The 19,817-nt window shown below is 38.8% G+C and overlaps 1 protein-coding gene across 3 annotated transcripts; it reads left to right on the top strand.

Annotated features, from left to right (window-relative positions):
• The first annotated feature begins 5,571 nt into the window (after positions 1-5,571).
• PTGR2 (prostaglandin reductase 2) lies at positions 5,572-19,400 on the top strand. 3 transcript variants are annotated; one of them, XM_042813948.1, is made up of 10 exons: positions 5,572-5,643; positions 9,301-9,369; positions 10,216-10,334; positions 10,934-11,125; positions 11,890-12,060; positions 12,664-12,873; positions 13,607-13,728; positions 14,572-14,659; positions 15,353-15,392; positions 16,662-19,400. In XM_042813948.1, exons 2-10 carry the CDS (start codon positions 9,333-9,335, stop codon positions 16,724-16,726), a joined length of 1,044 nt encoding a protein of 347 aa, XP_042669882.1. In that variant the 5' UTR covers positions 5,572-5,643; positions 9,301-9,332; the 3' UTR covers positions 16,727-19,400. The 3 variants fall into 3 exon arrangements, with proteins under 3 accessions (XP_042669882.1, XP_042669884.1, XP_042669883.1); XM_042813949.1 differs by having other exon boundaries at positions 5,630-5,652; XM_042813950.1 differs by lacking the exon at positions 15,353-15,392.
• Positions 19,401-19,817: the final 417 nt, after the last annotated feature.

The following is a 19,817-nucleotide window of genomic DNA, read 5'->3' as shown; positions in this document are numbered from 1 at the left end:
GTACCACCCATAATAAGAGGAGGCAAGCAGTGCTTCATAGAATACAGTCATTGACACCATTAATTCCTCCCAGGCCAGCTGTGCTTACTGATCACTCTTCATTTTCTCAGAGGAGACAGGTGAAAATCTTTGCAAATTCTTACTTCCAGGCCAGTGGAATACAACAGCTGATTTGCTGATATCCAAGTTGTTAATAATTGAGTGATAACAACCAAATGCATTCCAGAAGGGAACATTCTTTCACTGAATGAATGGGTGAGAAGCATTCTACAAATATTCAGCAGCCCTGAAGGAAGCTTTGCTCGAGATATGGTTATTCTAAGAATGAGTCTTTGGTTACCTCAAGGCTACAAAAATCTTCATAGTCCTCTTTCACAATATTGTTCAGAAACAGCACTGAATAAATCTGATGCTAGTGCAAGTTTCTCCTGAAGTAGCTTGCTCCCCACTATTTTCCTCCTTGTTCATACTTGTCTTACTCTCCTTTTGTCAGCTTACTCCCCCCTACTTGCAACTGTAGTTACCGACGTTCACACAAACGCTACAGCCAAAATTCCAAAGCACAGCCGTTGATTTACAGAGCTCCACCCAGGCACAAAGCAGCAGTGACAAACTAAAAACTGTCTCCAAGTTCAGATGAGTGGCAATGCTGTATATTAAATTTGGAGAAATCAAGGTAATTTTGTTGTGATGCAGAAGTGTGTGACTGAATCTTAGTATATGAAATATCCCCACATAAATATGTATTTATTAGCACCTCACTGGTTGTAGATTTTTAAAGGAATACCATTATAAGTCTTTGTTGTATAATTGATAGATACAGTTAATAGAATTATCTATTACTCTACTGCAGAGTAATAGGAAAAAAAAAAATCTACACAGAGGCTTATGCTTGTATAGCAGTGTGGTTCTAAAATAAATTCCTGATTTTCTAAACTGTTCTGCAATTAAAAAAAAGACGTAATACTGATAAGATTCCACACAATAAGATAGTTCTAGTCTACAATAACGTCAGGCCTTATACAAATATTAAGTTTTAGCTTTGTAAAGCTACTTCACCACATTTAATATACAAATCCATAATTATGTGACACTTATGGATTGGATTTAAGAAAAGGTCATGAACACATTAAAGACAATAAGAAAATGACTTCCTCTAGCAAGCACCTCAGTATTTTCTTTCATCTTAAGGATGAAATAAGACTTGTGCAGAAAAGGAAACAAATCTATGCGTAAAACTTTGATGATTGCAAAGTAATCATACTATTAGATAAAAGCAAAAGCATAGTCATTTTTTTTAATTAAAAGATCCACAGTGAAAGATCAGACCTAGCAACTTTAATGTAAAATCCTTGCAACCCTGTATTTTCCTTACAAAAGACAAATACAAAGGAGTTATTGATTTATTTCACTAATAAAAGAACTTATTTGCCTTAAAATAAATGCCATTCTTCAAGATATTCTGCAGATAGCCTCCTGCATGAACACAAATAAAAAACAGTAGTTTTGAATAAAAAAAAGTCTGTTTATATAGCAAAGCTTCCCTAGCATCATAACAGTGGTAAGCAATAGAGCAAATCCAGATCATACCTATGCCCCTTGGCCTCTCAGATTTTTGTCCTGGGTTCTGAGATGAAGACAAAGAAAGATGAGTGGTGGCATTCCCAGGTATAATACAAGGGGGAAAAAAAAATAAAAATAAAAATCAGTTGCTGCTAACACTGGCAATTGCTTATCTGTATATCTCCCTGAACAGATGAAGCCCACTTAGCAAAGACACTGCTCTCATAAGGCAGCTGAGTACCCAGCTGTAAAACATTCCCACAAATGTCTCTGCCTTGAGCTAATGCTCATTTCACCTGAGACCCACTGTGAATTTTGTTTCTTACTTCAAAACAGAACTTATATAATAAAAACTACAAAATCAGAGACCATTGATAAGCAGAAAACATAACCTGAGTTGGATGATAGCTTGCTTTCCCCAACTGTCTACCTCTTCTGATATTCTTTTTGGCCAACAGTGAGCAGAGCTGCTCACAAATCACCCTCAAACTGCACTGCACAACATGATATGTCACGGATATAAAGTCAGATAAAGAGCTCAGTTTGAATTGTTTCTTTTCAGTTCACAAATGAGATTACTACACAGACTCAAACAGTCGCTACAAATGGCTGTAATGGCCTAAGATGTTTTTGTTCTCTTCTGAAGTTGTTGCACCCACAGCTGAGCTGGCAGAATGAATCATCTGAGATCTCCTAATGCATTTCATGCAAAGATACGTGAGTTAGCTCAAATGACACTCAGAAGCACTTCAGGCTGTTGGTTGGCATTGCACCAAATGAACAAGGAACATTCTCATTGTCCTTTGGGATCGGTAACAAGGACAAGAACTTTAATTGAAAGCTCGTAAACAAGCAGTTCAGAAAATCTCAAACATCAAATCTACCTCAGATATATACATATTTTTACAACAATTCTTTCTTACTGCAGCCTGAAATACCGCCTCAGAATCAGTATGAGAAGCAAAGAGTTTTTATTACAGTAGAACATAAATACATCACTTCATAAGTTCTCTTCCACAGAAGGCTGTGTTTTTTTCTTTGTTTCTTTTTTTTTTAATGGAGAAGGCCCACCTTGCCACCAGACCTTCAACAAATTTCCATCAATGCCTCTGTAAAAAACATTTGAAAACATTTCTCTAACTTTCTCTACTCTTGGAAAAATGCTTCCACATAGCAGATGACAATTTCACATTGTGTAAGAAACTCATTAAACAAAACCAAAAAAATTAAATTTTGCCAGATTTGAATGTAAATCCAATCAATTGCTTTTATTCACAAAATCCATCAAAGAGATGTTCCTTGCGCAGCCAGTGCTCTCCCTCCTATCTTCCCAGGCCTGTTTACCTGCTAGATGTTCTAGCAAGAATACGTATCAATACGTATCCATGTGCTTTGGCAAGCCTGCTCTGGTGATGCAGCTCCTATTCACCACCACACCACAGTGTTGACTCATCACCTGCACCACTGTGTCACTACTGCTACAATACCCTTCTTTTTTTCGGCAGAATTGTAATAATTTAATCATTAATGGTTATTAAAACAAACAAACACAATACCAACAGCTAAGGAGCTGCCCTCTAAGAAAGTCAGGAAATGGAACACTGTAGCAACATGGTATCAAAGATGGTAAGAAGAAACCAAGGACTTCATGGACGCCTTTGCAGCCTGCACAGACAGGCTGAGGAGTCTGGCGTCACTCAGAGCTTAAACATAACCCAGGGGATTTTGATGGCCAAAACTTCAATTACATAAGCAACAGCTGTATTATTCATCTACTACCTACTTTAGTGACACTAATTAACAAGAACATTATAAATTACCTGTAAACAATGAAGCATGTAAAAGCAAATTATTTTTACATACCCTTACCAGTATGATCCAAGAGCCCAGCAAACCTTGGGAAATTAACAGGATTACCTGGTGCATAAAAAGCAATTAAGTTCACAGTTTGAGTGGAATATATAAGGTTTTCTTTTTCCATATTAAGGGCAGATTAAACAGAGAAAAAGAGGATTCACAGCCAGATTGTTTTGAAGAAAAAAATCCTCTATAGTTTGATTTTTGAATTCTACTTGATACTATTGATACTGACTTCATTAAAACTGTTGGGAATATTATCTTAACCACTCTGAAACAGGTAAGAGCTGGGATTTTGGGAGCTAAATAGTCTTCTTTCCTTTTTGTCCAGAGAAAGCCTTGAATCTGAGAGAACACCTGTGTGATGAAACAAGAGCCAAACTCATATGAATGACATTCCTGATCTGGGTGCTCAGCAACAGCTTGTCAGCAAGGATCACAGCCATCTTCCAGCATAACCACATCCCCAGTTTCACCTCTGCCCCATCTCTGATTGAATTTAAAACAATGACACCTAGGTTGACTTAGGCAGTGTTACCACATACAAACAAGGCTAATATGTGTTATGTAATAGCTATTCCACAATGGCCTGCCATTACTGACAGCTTTATTTGACACTAAAGGTGACTTTCTGAGGTTTAGCTTAGTCTGAGGGAGGTGAAGTCAAACCACAAAAAGGCATTCCTAGCATAGAACACGTGTCCACAAGGCAAGTTGGTGCAGAATGGCTACTGCATTTTAAATTCACACCTAAGATTATTTCACAACAGCTTCCCTTCCAAGTAAGCAGCAGTCAGTGAGAGACAGACAGTAGTGAGAGAAAAGGAAGTAAAAGGGTTCAGCTGAAATTGCAGGTGACTGCTGTAACATCTTTCACAATAACTTTGTTTAGCGAGAATATACAGCCACCACAGCTAGGCGAGACAAAGTGGACTCATCCAGAGATTTTCACTGCTCACTTAAACACTTTATATAAACACAGCAATCATTAAAGCAGTATTGCCACTGTATAGTATATAGAAACAAAATTATGCACATATGACCATATGGAGCAAAGTTTTCATCAGTATTCTTCCAACTATCAATAGTCATCAAGATATACTACGCTAACACATAACGTGTAATCTTCTCCTGTTTGTTCCTTTAATGACACACAACATTACAGAAGTAATTATTTCAGAAGCTAATGTTATTTTCTTGCACGTATGAGGCAAGTGAGCATTCATCATCAGAAAAGGCCGTCTCTGTATAGGATACATCCACTCAAAACTACAGAAGCAACTTCAGACTTGAAAACTTACTTGGAGAGTTAGTCCTGGTAAAGGTGTTATCTCTCATTCATCCAACTGATGTAGTTGAGAAAAGAATATGGAGGTGTAAGCCTTCTTGTTACTCTTTTCTAGACCAGTATCAAATGCGTTACTTCAAGTCCTGCGATGTTATGTTGGCACAAATGCAGACGATTCCTGGATATACTAAAATGCCATGGCTAAAGCTATAGCAGAAAGAACTTGCATTTATGTAAGTTGCAGGGCAGAGTCACTGGGACCATTAACCTGGAAGAGTTTTTCAGTCCTTGAAGTGGTCGGTTTGCACAGCACAGCAGCTCCCAGGGACACGGTGCCCACTTCACAGACCGGTTTGCCTTTCCCAGTCAACCCCACAGCTGTGTGTGTGTGGGCAGCCTGGGGACTCAGGGAGTGCAGGGAGAGCCCTGCCTTTTCATGGCTCATCCTCTTACTACCACTTCTTCAAATAAAGATGCCTCCGCATCTTTATATATATATACGTACACACATGGAATTACAATGCACACCACATTAACTTTGGTGGAATTTTAGGAGTGGCCATAAAGCTATACATAATACAGCCCCATTTTACATCAGTGAACAAAACCTCACCCACTGAAACAGAAGAAGCACGTATCACTCAGCATTACCCTTAAAAGTGAAAAGCAAACTGCCCTTCACAAGCAACAAGTGCCCGCACAGCTCAGTCTCCCTGAGGTGAAGGAACGTAGGACAAAGCGCACGCTGCGAACAGGAAGCGATCCCCCCACCTCAACCCTTCCCGCCTCCCTCACAACGCTCGCGCCCGGGACTCGGCCACTTTAAGCGGAGGCACGCGGCGCGCAGGCTTTGTGCGCACGCGCAGGGGGCGGGGCGCTCAGTCATCCGTTGGCAGCGCGGGAGTCTGGCTGGGGTTTTGCAGGAGGGGTTGGAGGTGAGCGGGGTGCGTGGCTGCTGGCGCGCGCGCGGCAGGTGCGAGTTGTCACTAACCATCGCTCCCGCGCGCCGGGCTGGGAGTGAGCAGGTGGCGCGGCGCGGCGCGGTGCTGAGGCACCGTCTGGGCCTCTGCGTCAGCTGGGGCAGTGACCGGCCCGACCTCGGGGCCGCTGTTTCTTCTGAGCCTTCTTCGTTTCTCTCTCCTATGCTGTTCTGCCCGCAGCCTCAGAAACTGTGGTGTTGACCATCCACAGACGGTCTCCAGGGTCCCTTCCGCCTTGGGCAGCAGTGATTTCTCGCAGTCTATTCACGGCCTGGCAGGTGTTCAGTCGGTGCGCTGCGGGACTGCCCGTGTGTGGGTGCCCGTGTGTGGGTGTCCGTGTGCCGCATCGCAGAGCACTCGCAGCAGTGCCAGGTGTTTCTCCCAGAGTGACGCTCTGGCCTTTCTGGGAGCCATCTGCACCCTTCGACTTCATCTGTGACTTGAAATTCTCCTAAGGGAAAATAAGCCTTAGGAGTTGGTAATTCTAAACAATTCTCATCAACTCTAATACAAGGCAGCTATTAAAAAAAAAAACAAAAAAAAACAACAGGCCCAAACCTGCCCAAGAGGTGGTACTTGGAAGTTTCCAATATTTAGGACACCTAAATCTGAGAAAACCTAAGTTTATGCAGTCCAACTGTATGTAGATATGAGTCTGTGTACCTGCTGGAATTTCCGATCTGTGTGTCAGTCCAGTTGGACTGTAGGAGGAACTGTGGGAATTCACCTTGAGAATTAAATGAAGCATGAGATGTTGGGAATGCTGAAATTATTAGTTCAGCTCAGAAAAGTACTTTTTTTTTAATGGTATGCATTTTTTCTTCATCATAGTCTGTACTGATTGTGGCTTCTACTTTTTGAAAACTTGACTTTGCAATGTAATTAATGTTGTGTTCTAATGTACTGCATCTTAGGGGAGTGGTGAACTTTGACGCCTAATACATTGCATTCACTTTTTTGTTCTTTTCAGTTAGTTACGTTTTTCCCCCCCATACTCCTGAGCTCCTTGCCCATCTTTCTTCATCTCTGCTTTCTTGGTCTCACCTCCTCATTTGTTGTTCCCAGTTCTTCCATTTCTCTCCATTGTATTTCTGAGTTTTGCTGGCCCTTATGTTGCTATTCCTTGCACGTTTCTTTCTTCTCACTGATTCATAATACCAGTCCTTCCTTCCTGCATGTTCCTCATTCAAAATCATTCTTCCTTGAAAGCTCGCTCTTAGGAAACACAGATCTTAAGACATTTTGATACAGTTTTAGAAGACTTCAAGTCTTGTCTTCTGCTTATATTGGCTGCCTAGGCCTGATACAGGAGGAATAAACTGCCCACTCTTCCTTTTTTTTTTTTTTTTTCCCACTCTTCCTTTTTTTTTTTTCTTTAAACAGGACCACGCCTGATGTGGGCTTTAACAACTTGGAAGCAGACGAATTATTTTGTCAGAAGTACATGCAACTGAAAACTGTCTTATAAACAATGTCAGAAACAAGTAGATCTCTGCACCAAGCCCAAGACAAACAAACTGGAGTGTTTTAGTGCTGATGAATGTACACTTTGTAGAAGGAGTAGTCATGTGTCAGTTTGCAAAAATGGGAGAAGAAAGAGGAGAAGGAAATAAGATTAAAACTGGGCTAGAATCTATTTGAGAATGCCCTGGAGGTGCTGCTATTGTGCAGCCTAATGCTGTTTACTCAAGATGTGGGTCAGACAATCTTGGCCTAGAATGATGATGTCAAAACTCACAATTTTTACTCCATTTGTTTTAAAGAATAAAAACTCAGATAACTTTTATTTGGAAAAGCCAGAATGGTAGTGCATGCTGCTTCTTTTAGGTCTTTTCAAAATTTAAAATGGCCTGGGAAACCAGTAGCATTTTTGTTCCCTCAGAACTTCTGTTGTTCAGAGAAGCAATCCAAACTTACATTGTATATTTTTCCACTTGTGTTTTCCTGTGCCATTCCATACTGCCTTTCCTTTGTTTTAATGTGTTAATATCTTTATTCAACACTTCTTTAAGAACTGCATTTTTTCCCTCTGTACCATAGTAGAAAGCAGATATTTCAAATATGTGTTGGGCACAATAAAAATGCTTTTTATGGCCTCTTGTTCAGATTGTGCTTGCATAATAAGGGTATTTGGTTTTGGGATAACAAAAATAGAATCAGTTTTGAGCACGGACGTTTCCGTAAAGCATGAGCTGTACAGTGATTCTGCCAACTCTGTGCAGTTTATAAACAGTGGATCAAACACTTAATACCATGGATAGGTTTGAACTGAATGTGAATAGTACTTAGAGGAATTATTTGTCCAGATTTCATGTGAACTGTCACGCTGATGTCAGTTCATATTCACTACATTCTTAACTCATTGTTTCTGCACAGAGCAGTGTCATTAATGGCTATAAACTTAAGCCAAGTTCTGTATGTGTGCAAATCGTTTACTGGAACATTTTAAATTGTATTCTCTACATCTGGCCATTTGTAAAATGCTCATGGAATTAACACAGATTCTCAGATGCTAAGACAATTGCTATGTGGACCTCTTGAATGTAATTTTGTTATGCAAATACTATCAGCCAAGGTAATGTAAGAGGATTCAGATACTCAAGAACTCAAGAACGCGAAATTAGATCATTTATGCTTGAGTTGGCTCAGGAATGACACGAAATACGGAGTAAAAATATGTAATTTCATGTTTATAAAGTCTGTGAGTCCATTGTAAGAACAGACTTGCTCACTTCAAAGTTTAGAGAAGAATGTGGATTTTTGTTCTGAAAAGATTTTATGAAATGACAAGAAAACAATGTGCCTAAGATCACACAGGAAATATGTAGTGGAGTAGTGATGCTGAACCCATGATTTGCCAAAGTTTACCTTAGGCCATCCTTCTTCTTAGGATTTTACCTGAGTGAAAACAGACGTTGTTTTAACTGCATGAGTATAAAGTTCACAAGTCTGTTTATTCTTCATTTGAGATTGTTTTATATGACTATTGGGCATGAATATCAAAAGTAGTGAGGCTCATGTTTCACTCTTTTCAAATTTGTATTGAAGCCACTGTGTGGCCTTCTCTTGGCAATTGCTTTGCCAGGATATCAGGCCATTGCAGATGGATCCAACTGCAACAGAGCAAAAGCAGAGCAGTGCGTTTTGGCAGCGTTATCTGAAAAGCACAGGCTTTGGCAGAAGTCAGAAAGAACAGGTTATATTCTGGCAGCATGGAAATGTGTCTGCAGGGTTTCACTTGCACCACACCTCTAAGTTTAGTTTGTTTTGGATGAGCTGTTTGTATTTACATCCATTTGTTAGTTCTTCCTCTCTTCCGCAGCTCTGTGGTTGCTCATTAGGTTGCTCTCACTACAAAATGCCAGCAGAGCAGTAGGAGAGCGGAGCTGTGCCTGGTGGGATGCTCCTGGCTCAGCGGATGGTGCAGCTCTCCTTTACTGCTGTGTAGGGGACAGAGTGGATGTTAGGTTTCCCATGGGATTTGTAAGTGGTGTCAAAACATGTGTTACGTAACTCCTGTACCTCCATTTCCAAATTGCTGAGTACTTTACCCCATTTTCTTTCTCAAGGGATTTTATGCTTCAGCCCTTCAAGCAGTGTTTTCCTTTGTAGGAGTCCAGTGTGAAATCGCTGCAAAAGCAGGGATGATTATACAAAGAGTAGTGCTGAATTCACGCCCTGGTATGTATTTTATTGCAATAAGGGAGCAGTGTGTTTGTCGTGGTTGCCTAATAGTCCTAAGTGCTGAGAGTAGAAGCAGAAACAACTTCAGATTTGCATATCTTAATACTGTATGCAATAATAAACAAAGTTTATTATGAAGCGTATTTATTTAATCTCTACATGCAGACTTCTAATCTCATGGTTGAGAAAAATAATGCATAATTATGAGAAAACCCTAGGAGTAGAGACTCAGTGGGAAGAAAGATTATCAAGTGTTGCTTTTTAGTTCTGAAATGTCTTCTTTTTGTAAGATTATTAGAATATTTTTATAAAGTTTTCTGCAACAAGCAGCGTGGAAACTATCACTAAGTACAAGTACCTTGTACTGGCCAGTGAAGAATAATGCCATCAGATCCATTAACATGAAAGTCTACATTGTTTGTCTAGATTTGCATAAAATGTAGATCAAAAGGTTGCTTGCAAATCAGAATAGACCAGGCAAAGATAATTCGAATAGTGGTTAGTGTACAACTCTTGTGCTGCATACCCAGGATGATTTGAAACAAGTCATTTAATATTTCATTAGCCTTTGGAGATATTTCTTGTAGAAATTAGTCCTCAATAGTCAGGAAGGGTTAGCTGAGCATTTTGGAATGTCTGTTATAGCTGTGTCTTCAGTTTGGGTGCTGGGAGTACACCTGTTTAAATCTCAATCTGCTGAGTTAGCTGATAGTTTTATGGCTATGAACAGAGACAAGCTAACATATTCTAAAAGGGACTACCGTAATTAAAAATGCCTTTCCTGTTGATTAAAGGAAGCTCCGCATTGATTGACCTATTTGTTTCTTTTCAAAATAATTCTAGGTAAGAATGGAGTGCCAGTGCCTGAAAACTTCAGACTGGAGCAAAGTACAATACCAGACACAGTGCAAGAGGGACAAGTACGTGTTAGAACCCTGTATCTCTCTGTGGATCCATACATGGTAGGTGGTGAGCTTACAACTAAGCCAGAACTTCTTTAAAAATTACCTTAAACTCTGCACCTCTCATGATATTTAACAACAGAAGTCAACAATCGTAAAATCTCTAGTGAGGAAATACAAAGAAAATATTTAAATATTTAAATGCCAAGTTGTTTCATTAAACATTTCTTTGTGAGGGATGATCCAAACATGTTTTACTGTTCTCCAGTGCATGGAGATGGACTAAATGACTTCTGGCTGTTTTTTGCAATCCTACACTTCTGTGATTCATGCAGTCAAGGAATATGAGGAAATCTTGTCAGGTCCAAGCCAGCTGCCTTTGGGTATGAGGCTGACTTTGAAGCAATGTCTGTAGAACATGTTGGCTTTGGTAGCACTGGTGAAGGAGATTAAAATGATCTGTCTTTTTGTACCACGTGAATAAGCAGGGAAAGAAATATCTAAGAGAAGATTATGAATATTTGGGGCTTATTGAGAGATTTTTGAGTAGCTCATTGTGTCTGACGTTTGAAACATGTCCCATCCTCAGCTTCATTTGAACTTCTTATAACCAAATGATGTGTTCCACCAGAGCTTCTCATTAAAGTCTTGTCTTTCAGCGCTGCCGGATGAATGAAGATACAGGTTCAGATTACCTCCTGCCTTGGCAGCTCTCTGAAGTTGCTGATGGTGGGGGCATTGGGGTTGTGGAGGAGAGCAAGCATAATAACTTTGCTAAAGGAGACATCGTCACTTCCTTCAATTGGCCCTGGCAGACAGTGGCCATTCTGGATGGAGGCTTGCTACAAAAGGTATACAAAACCCGGATTGTCACCATTTTATTTTCATAAATCTATTTATTTTTTTTAAAGAGTAATTAATGATACTATTTGTTAGTCAAAATCAAGTTGATATTAATAAAGAAACCCATTTCAAAAGGCAGATGAACTCACAGTTGACAAAATCTGTAACAGTTTTTCTGCTTTTAACAAAGAAAAAGATGAATGCTTTTGTTGGCTATCAGGCATGCCAGTATTATTTCACTTGCTGTCTTTTTAATAAACTTCCCCAAGGTTGCTTCTGTTAATTAATTCTGTTAGTTAATTCTAGGTAGATCTACTCCTGATCCATGGAAGTGTAGTCATGAAAGGTTTTAGGCACATTTAAATCAATTTATTCACCAACCTGTTAGTGAAAGCTTGTACTTCTTCCATAGGAGAAGTGCCACTGATCTGCATTCCTAATGTTTGATAACACTGCTATTTTGTCCTTTATGCTAACGTAGGGATAGTTTGCCATTGCCTGAGACTTCTGATCTGCTGGACACTTCTTGATATTTCCATCATTCAAGCTCTTGTGAGTGATTTTACTCACAACCTTTTTCTGAAACTGTGGACCAATAATCTTAGTTTCATTTTATGTAAACTTGTTGTTAAGGTAGAACCAGTTTATAGCTAGCTGTCGCTGTCTGTAAATATCCTTGTAAATATCCTGAATTAGTCTTGTATCATCAGTCAAATGACAAACAGCAAAACCTCACCTTAGAAGAAATGAACATCATGTGATTTTGTTGTAGGTTGTTCCACAACTTGTGGATGGACACCTTTCCTACTTTCTTGGCGCGGCTGGATTGACAGGACTGACAGCCTTGCTAGGTATAAGAGAGAAAGGCCATGTGACTGTGGGTGCCAATCAGACCATGGTGGTGAGTGGAGCAGCTGGTGCCTGCGGTTCTTTGGCTGGCCAGGTAGGTTGGCTGAAGACACAAAGGGTATAGAGTTACTAAATTTGTGTTCTGAAACATGATGATTACTAAACATACAGATAAAACCATTATAAATATAAACAAGTATAACTTCATGGGAAGGTTCACAGATTTGGCTCACACTCATGGAGAGATTTTAGGTATGAAACTCAAGTTTCCTGAAACTGGGATAGCAGAAAAGGGTCTGAGGCTAATGAAGAGGATACTCTAAAAACAGATGCCTAGTGTGTTTCTTAGAGTAGTCTGCCATTTGAGTACAGTCTTTGAGTTGACTGGCAACTTCCATTTTTCCTATATTATCAAATGCAGTAAACCTTTCCTCACATTGGCTCTCCAGTACTGCTGAGTGTTATAATTCCACAGTCAGTGATTTGGAAAGGCAGTGTAATTCTGTTGGGAACTGCCCCTTCTCTACATGTGAGGAAGGAACAACAAAAGGCTCTTTGGCTGCAGTTATGTCACGTGGGATGGGAATGTACACTCAAATTTGCTGTCTCGGGTTTAGTGGGATAAGACGTGCCTAACGTTTATGTGTGGGGAAAACGATCAACTTCTCTTTATTGTTTTGTTCTGTTTTAACAATAGATTGGCCGTCTGGACGGGTGCTCTAGAGTTGTGGGTATTGCTGGCACAGATGAAAAGTGCTCCATTTTGGTCTCAGAAATGGGGTTTGATGCTGCTATCAATTACAAGAAAGGGAATGTGGCACAGCAGCTCCGTGAACTCTGCCCAGGTGGTGTGGATGTTTACTTTGACAATGTTGGTGGAGAGATCAGTGATACAGTTATAAGCCAGGTGATTATGCCAACTATCAGGTTTATTCTCATCATTCTCCAAAGTCTGCGTACCCAGCTTTGAATTAAGCCTGTAATACAGTAGAATAGGCTTTCCACTTTGTTGATCTAATTTTGGTGCTGATCCCGATCAGGAATCAAACATTTGACATCAGTGCCTTTTACTTGGGCTAGCCTTACAGTACACTAGTGAAAACATAGTTTCTACTTCTGATCTCTTGCTTCATTGGCCAGGAGACAGTAATGTTCTTAAAACATTCTCTGTCAGTGCAGTAATCTTGTGTTTTAGTACTGGTTTACTGGCAGCTCTGCTGGATCTCCATAAATGCTCTTGACCATCCATCTTTCATGTTAACATGAAACTAGTCTGTGTTGCATAGCAGAGACCTTGCTGGCAATGCTCTCTTTGGGATCTCTAAATCACAGCCTGTATCCAACAGCTGTATCCTATTACTCCTATTCCTCACAAAAAAGGCACATAGTAAAAAAACCCTATTATGCTCCTCATATTTAATGCTACATATACTGCATGGCATGTTTTTCCACTCTTTGTCTGCATTTGTCTATGTGGTCGTCACAGGTTGACAGGCTGAAATTCTGCTCTTTTCTAGGAGAGGTGACTAAATAAAGACACTTGTGTGAAAATTTTGTGATATATTCTAGTGCATGTCTAGAAAGTGTGGTTTATGAGAGCAAGGAATGTAATTTGTCTCACTTTGTGCTGTCCCAAATAGATGAATCAGAACAGCCATATCATCCTGTGTGGACAGATTTCTCAGTATAACAAAGATGTGCCTTATCCTCCTCCATTACCTCCTGACACAGAAAAAATACAGAAAGAAAGAAACATCACAAGGTACATTTCTCCTTTGGAACTTGTGACCAGGTCTAAATCACAAGATTTTTGTGAGTCTGATGTTCAGAAGATAGAACTGATGGTCTGTAGATCCATACCAGGCGTGTGTAATTGCAGCAGAATGTTGCAACACCAGAAAAAATTAAAACCACAGCATCATTAAATTCTTTCTCTTACATTTGTCTGTAATGGCATAAAAATGGGAAAGGATAATGTTACCTGTTAACATAGATTTGTGATTGCTTAATTTAGTCTTGGAGTCTCTGAGAGATTCTTCAAAATAAGGGAATGTGTTGCCACGGTTCTGTTCTCAGCTGTTTTGCAACATGCTATCTCTCCAGGTGTAGTGGTTCAGGAGAAAATCAAATTCTTTTTAATGAAAGAATGCAGCTGAAGCTGTGGTTGTTTTTAAATTTCAGTTTTAGTATTTGGGTTTTCATTAGATAATGGGAACTAATGGGAACTTGATTGCTTTAGGCAGCTGTGAGAGCACCACATGCAAAATTTTGGGCAGCTAAAAAGTTAATTTATACTTTCCATCTATTCCAGATCCACTGTTCACTCCATTACAGGAAAAAAAAAATAGTCTGCATTTTATGGACATTTGCTTGTTCTTGTGGCAGTAGTTCTTGATTTTTGTCATGCTTCCCTCTGATGCTTGAAACAGAAATTTTTTTGTCCAAGATCAGCGTTATTCTCAAGTTCCTGCTCCTGTCTTAACAAGCTTGCAAAGCTCTGCAAGCATCATTGTAATCAGTACTGACATTCCTTCAATTTCAATAACATTGTTGTGTTTCTTTAAAAAGCCTTTCCTAGCTCAAGGCTCACTCTTTTCCTTGACAGAGAAAGATTCTTGGTGTTGAACTACATGGACAAACAAGAAGCTAGCGTATCACAACTCTGTCAGTGGATCCAAGAAGGTAAACTGAAGGTAGGAATCTTTACATTTAACCTGCGGCCTTCAATATTATCTCCTCAGATTAGTGCTATGAGTACAGGAAGTCTATTTCTTTGTCTCTGACTGTATTATCGTGCTCCAGGATCAAAGAGATTTTCTTAAGAATGCTGCAGTACACTTGAAAGCTTGCCAGGTAGTACCTATAGTGAATACTTGCCACGAATGGCGTGGCTGCACTATGACAGACAGGATGCTGATATCTGTACTCTGCCTTTCAGCATAGGATAGAAATGCTTTTTGACTTAAGGGATTTTAAAACTTTTTACTTTTGAATACCTGCTTAGTTCGTGTTCTGAATGCTTTTGGGGATCTTGTCAGAGATTTTGTTTTGGGCTTTATAATCACTAATTCTTATTTTGGGATTGGTAAGATTCTTGGTATCTTTTTCCCTGTAAAGTCTTTCTAAATTAGTTTTTGATTCTTCAGATGATCAGTGTGGTTACCTGGAAGAATCCCAAAATATAGGATTTTGGCATGTGTGCAGATCTTCCAGTTCTGATTGAAGAACTAAATTAGCTATAGGTTTATCAAAGTATTGGCTTCTATCTTGATGTTGGAACATAAGTAGCTGAAACAGAGCAGAGAATCCTTACCATTTGTGTGGCAGTTCCTAAGAGATGTTAATCTTGTCTGGCAAAAGCTAAGAGGACATTTTTGTATTGACAGGTCAGAGAGACAGTGGTAGAAGGCTTAGCGAATATTGGTGGTAAGCTTTTATAACATTTTCTAAAAACATTGAGTGCAACAATAGTAGAAGCCATTTGCCAATTCAGATTCTTGTTCTTTATTATAACACTAAAAATTATAACACTAAAAATCATGTTTTAGATAATAAAAATCACGAGGTATTAAAGTGTCCTGTAAGAAACTCACATATGTTTAAAAATTTATTGGATATAAAGTTTGCAGGTTTTTCTCTCCCCAGAATTATGATGTGGGGAGGTGGGAGTTGGGTTAAAGTGTTTAAACTGTTACCTTAGCAGTTCTCAATCATCCTGGTCTTACTGATTTAAGGTGCTGCCCATTTCTTGGAACTTGCATACAAAAGGGTCTTTTGGAAACTTTGAACTTACGCTTCAAAACAAAAAGTCCATTTCTAACAGTACTTGTTGCTGGATCTGCTAACAAAAAATGAATTGAAAGCTATGTACAAGGAAAGGGAAAACATACTAGCATGACAAAACAATCTAAGTTAATATTTCTGGAGAAACAAGATAGCCTGTAGCCTCATCCAAAAATCTATAATTAATATAAAAACCATGGGGGTCTTGTGACTCCAACGAGACAAAGCTAAAAGGCCAGGTGACTCAAGATGCACTGTAAGAACGCATCCCTACCGAGTAACAGGAAAGGATAGGATGTAGTCCACTTATTTCTGTAAGACTGAAAATCAGTAGAAATAGGCATTGGCCCAAGCATATAGATACACATTTATTTCTACATTTTCATTTCTTGTTGATACTTACTGGTAAAAATGTGTATTTTAAGGGAATCAGATCAAATTTTGCAGGCATATTTCACACCTTACTTACTCATTCTATTGGAATCAGTTTGTCACATTCCTTGCAATATGTTGCCTGTAAGCACAGTACTTAGAAGTCTGTTCATTTCACAAAGGTTTGTGAAACTGATAGCACTTGTGGGCTCTCCAGTCATGCTTCATCTTCACGTTCGGCATTTGTGTCCTCGTAACAAAAGCAGAAAATATAATCATGAACTTACATTGGGTGAAATAGGAACTTAAAAATTGATTAAAAAAATAATCACACAAAGCTGCCTGTGGCAGTTTATTACACTAGTTTTTTTTTTTTTTTTTTTTTTTCCCCTCCATTAATAAGGCATATCATTAAGAATAAATATATATCGTTGCTCCTGTTTGGGGAACTACTTCATGTTTGCTTCTGTCATTTTCTTTAAAAGAAGTTACTTGACACATTTGATTTGGAACTAACTTTTGTCATTATTTCTCTTGAAGCTGCTTTCCAGTCCATGATGAATGGAGGCAATATTGGAAAACAGATCGTCCTAGTTTCTAAGTAAAAGTCATTGCTTGGGGAAAAGTAAATGATTCTATCCATAGTAATAAGCAAGTTTTACTTACAGTAACTACCACCTTAAATATACAATTGTTCTTTATGTACTAAAAGCAGATATTTTAGGATGCTAAGGCAAAAACCATGCTAATAAACTGAACAGATTTGGAAACAGGAATGCAATAGTTCATACTAAATATGGTAATATATTTGACATGATTTGACAGCAGTCAGTTAGCACACGTACAAATAATTCATGGGTATTGGAAGTTAGACCACCTCAGGAACTATTTCCAATAAGTAATTTGTATACAGCCACCTGGTTTTAGATGTGCATACATATGTGTTGTTCCTATGCTAATTTGTCTCATTGCCCAAGAACTTGATAATTTTTCATTTACTAGTATAAGCTTAGCTTGACAGTCCAATCATTCTGGCTATCATCTTAAAATTAAAATTATATGTGTTATAACTTTTTTTTTCCCCCAGATAAGAGCAATCAAAAATTCCATTTCTACAACTCAAGTTCTGTGATATCAAAGATACTTCTATTTTGCCATCTGGAACAAGTTTCCACTGATTGCATTTCCCATTTTTCTGTAGTGTATCATTATATAATCTATTTTCAGTGTACCTTAAACCTACTTCATTTAGAATTCCATCTGTATGCTGCCTGAGACTTCCATCAGAGGAAGGTCCAGCTATAAGGGCTAGCTTGTTTTGGCATAACAGTGCTCTTTTACCATTTTGGAAGCTTGAGAAGTCAGCCACTGTTTCCAAGTCCGACTAACATAACCTCAATCCAAGCGATACGGATGCAATTTAAACATCTTCAAAATAAAGCCATTAGAATTCCACCATTATGTACATTTAGAAACACTGGCACATTAATTTAGTGATTAGGATAACTTACGATAGCGTAACTTACAAGCTATTGGTTTTGTTTTAAATATCTGCCTTTAAGAGGAGTGCTTCCAAGCACAGTAGGGTAGGCTGAGAATGGATCCTCTAGATCTTCTTGAGTCACTACCTACACTCTAAATGGAATCCAAGGACTAGGTGAGAAACTATACAGGAAGTTTAGCATTTAAGTCTTTTTGCACACTGTAGAAAGAGAGCTGATTACAGAACTGCCTTGTATCATTGTAAGCAATATGAAAAACAGTCCCTTGATTTCCTAGTGCTGAAGCTGACCCTGAAAGAAAGCATACAGTGACTAATGCTTTAGGCTTTGAAGAGAAAGACACCTGCATAATAGGATTACATTCACATCCAGCTAGATTCTCAATCCAATATCAACATCACTAACTTGAGCACTAGCAACATCATACTGGGACAGAAGCCAAATTGTTGTGGAATAAAATCAACATCATTGTAGTTGGCAAATGAAGATAAAAAGCATCAGATGGAAGAAATTCTGTGAATTCCTGCTTACTGACTGTTTACAGATGATACTCATTCCTGAAATGTGGGCATTTCAAGCTTAAAGACTTGATAATTTGGACACAGATGAGAGAGAGAGGAGGGAGCTAAGGGGAATACAGCCTTTTCAAACAGAACCAGATGTTCTATTGAGTGTTCTGGTACATCAGATCATGTGACTTAATGGTCACCTTTCCTTTTTTTCTCTCCCACGTACACACACTTTAGATTGAAACAGCATCAGCCTGGAGGCTGTTATGCAATGCACACCCTCTTCTGCAGTAAAACTTCTACAAGGCAGTAGGCTGGCCTTAATGCACTGTAACAATCTTTCTGAATAGACTTCCTCCTCCTAAAGTCCAGTTCATTCCTAAAGTTCAATTTCCAAATGTAAAAGAAAAAAAACAAAACAGCCCACTTCTTCACACAAATTTAAACATCCTCTTGCTTACATTTCCCTATATTTGGCTTCCTCCAATCTAGAAATTGTATGTCCGTTTCAACAACATTTTGAGAAAAAAAGATGCCTTATGATCTTAAAACTGAAGACCGTTTTGTTTTAATTCAAGCATTCTGGTTACTTACATGCATCTATTTCAGAAGGGATTTCATTCACAACCTGTGGTCAGTTTGTACTGCAAGAACGTAAGGAAGGTAGCATAGCAAGAACCACTGCTGAGAAGGTGTTAAAATGTTTTCACATATTATGGGTGAAGGTGACTTACTTATACTTCCTTGTCCAAAGTACAAATGTTGGACTTCTGAACATTGTTTGCTAAAGAGCTATTCTAGAACGAGCTCATAAGTGAGGACCATGAGCTGACACACCTTCCAAGAAGGACAGCCTCTAGGATCTGCATTTTCACAACTGAAAATATGATTAAATTTTAAAATTCCCAGCACTATGATTTTTACAGCAATTGCTTAGTAATCCATGCACGCTGTAAGCCCATTGCAGTCTGATGATGTGAAAGGTGACCCAGAGTGAGGTCATGCTGAGGTATTAATTCTTTACTGTAATAAAGGCAGCTTGATTGCTGCAGCATTCCAGTAGATTAGGTAACTCATAGGGAGGAATATTCTGTAAGCATAAGTCAGATGACTACAGGAAAAAAAAAAAAAAAAAAAAGATACAGACAGTTAAAGTAGACTTCATCATGGTACTCCCAATATCTAGAAAACTTTTCTGCATTTGTGAACCCTGGCTTAATGTTGTCTCTTCAGAATAAATAAAAATCGAAGGAAGAAAATCTTTTAAATGAAGTGCCTATATCTGTTAATAAAAACATTACTTTTTTTTTTTTTTTTTTTTTTTTTTGCAACCTTGTCTTAATTTCTTATTGTAATAGTGTGTCTCTTAAGTGATCCTACATTTTGCACTGTAGGGGAGGTCTCATTTAACAGAAGGTAACAAATAGCTGCTAAGGAAAATCCAGGCCACTCTGGATGTAGCACCACCACTGACTGCAGAGGACCAGCATCTGCACGTGAAGCCTTGCCGTGCAGGGACAGTGCATGGTAGTTCAGATGATCTTAAGTAAGGGCAGACATGAATGCAGAGTAGCAAGTTTGTGACCAGAAGAAGGTACTGGAAGTTTGGCTATGCAGTCTTTATCAATAAGCACTTCTTGTTGCAACTAGTAACATTTAAACAACATTGGACAGATATCACTGAA

This window comes from Centrocercus urophasianus, unplaced genomic scaffold, assembly GCF_019232065.1.
Source record: "Centrocercus urophasianus isolate 14NV4802_14NV808 unplaced genomic scaffold, USGS_Curo_1.0 seq_14, whole genome shotgun sequence".
In the NCBI taxonomy this organism is placed as follows: domain Eukaryota; kingdom Metazoa; phylum Chordata; class Aves; order Galliformes; family Phasianidae; genus Centrocercus; species Centrocercus urophasianus.
The sequence above is the reverse complement of the archived record's forward strand: the minus strand, read 5'-3'. Positions and strand labels throughout refer to the sequence as shown.

Excerpts from the sequence above, each read along its gene's own strand:
- PTGR2 (XM_042813948.1), top strand. The coding sequence starts at position 9,333 with ATGATTATACAAAGAGTAGTGCTGAATTCACGCCCTG. Across the intron at positions 10,335-10,933 it reads TCTCTGTGGATCCATACATG|CGCTGCCGGATGAATGAAGA; the intron begins GTAGGTGGTGAG and ends CTTGTCTTTCAG. Across the intron at positions 15,393-16,661 it reads AGGCTTAGCGAATATTGGTG|CTGCTTTCCAGTCCATGATG; the intron begins GTAAGCTTTTAT and ends TTTCTCTTGAAG.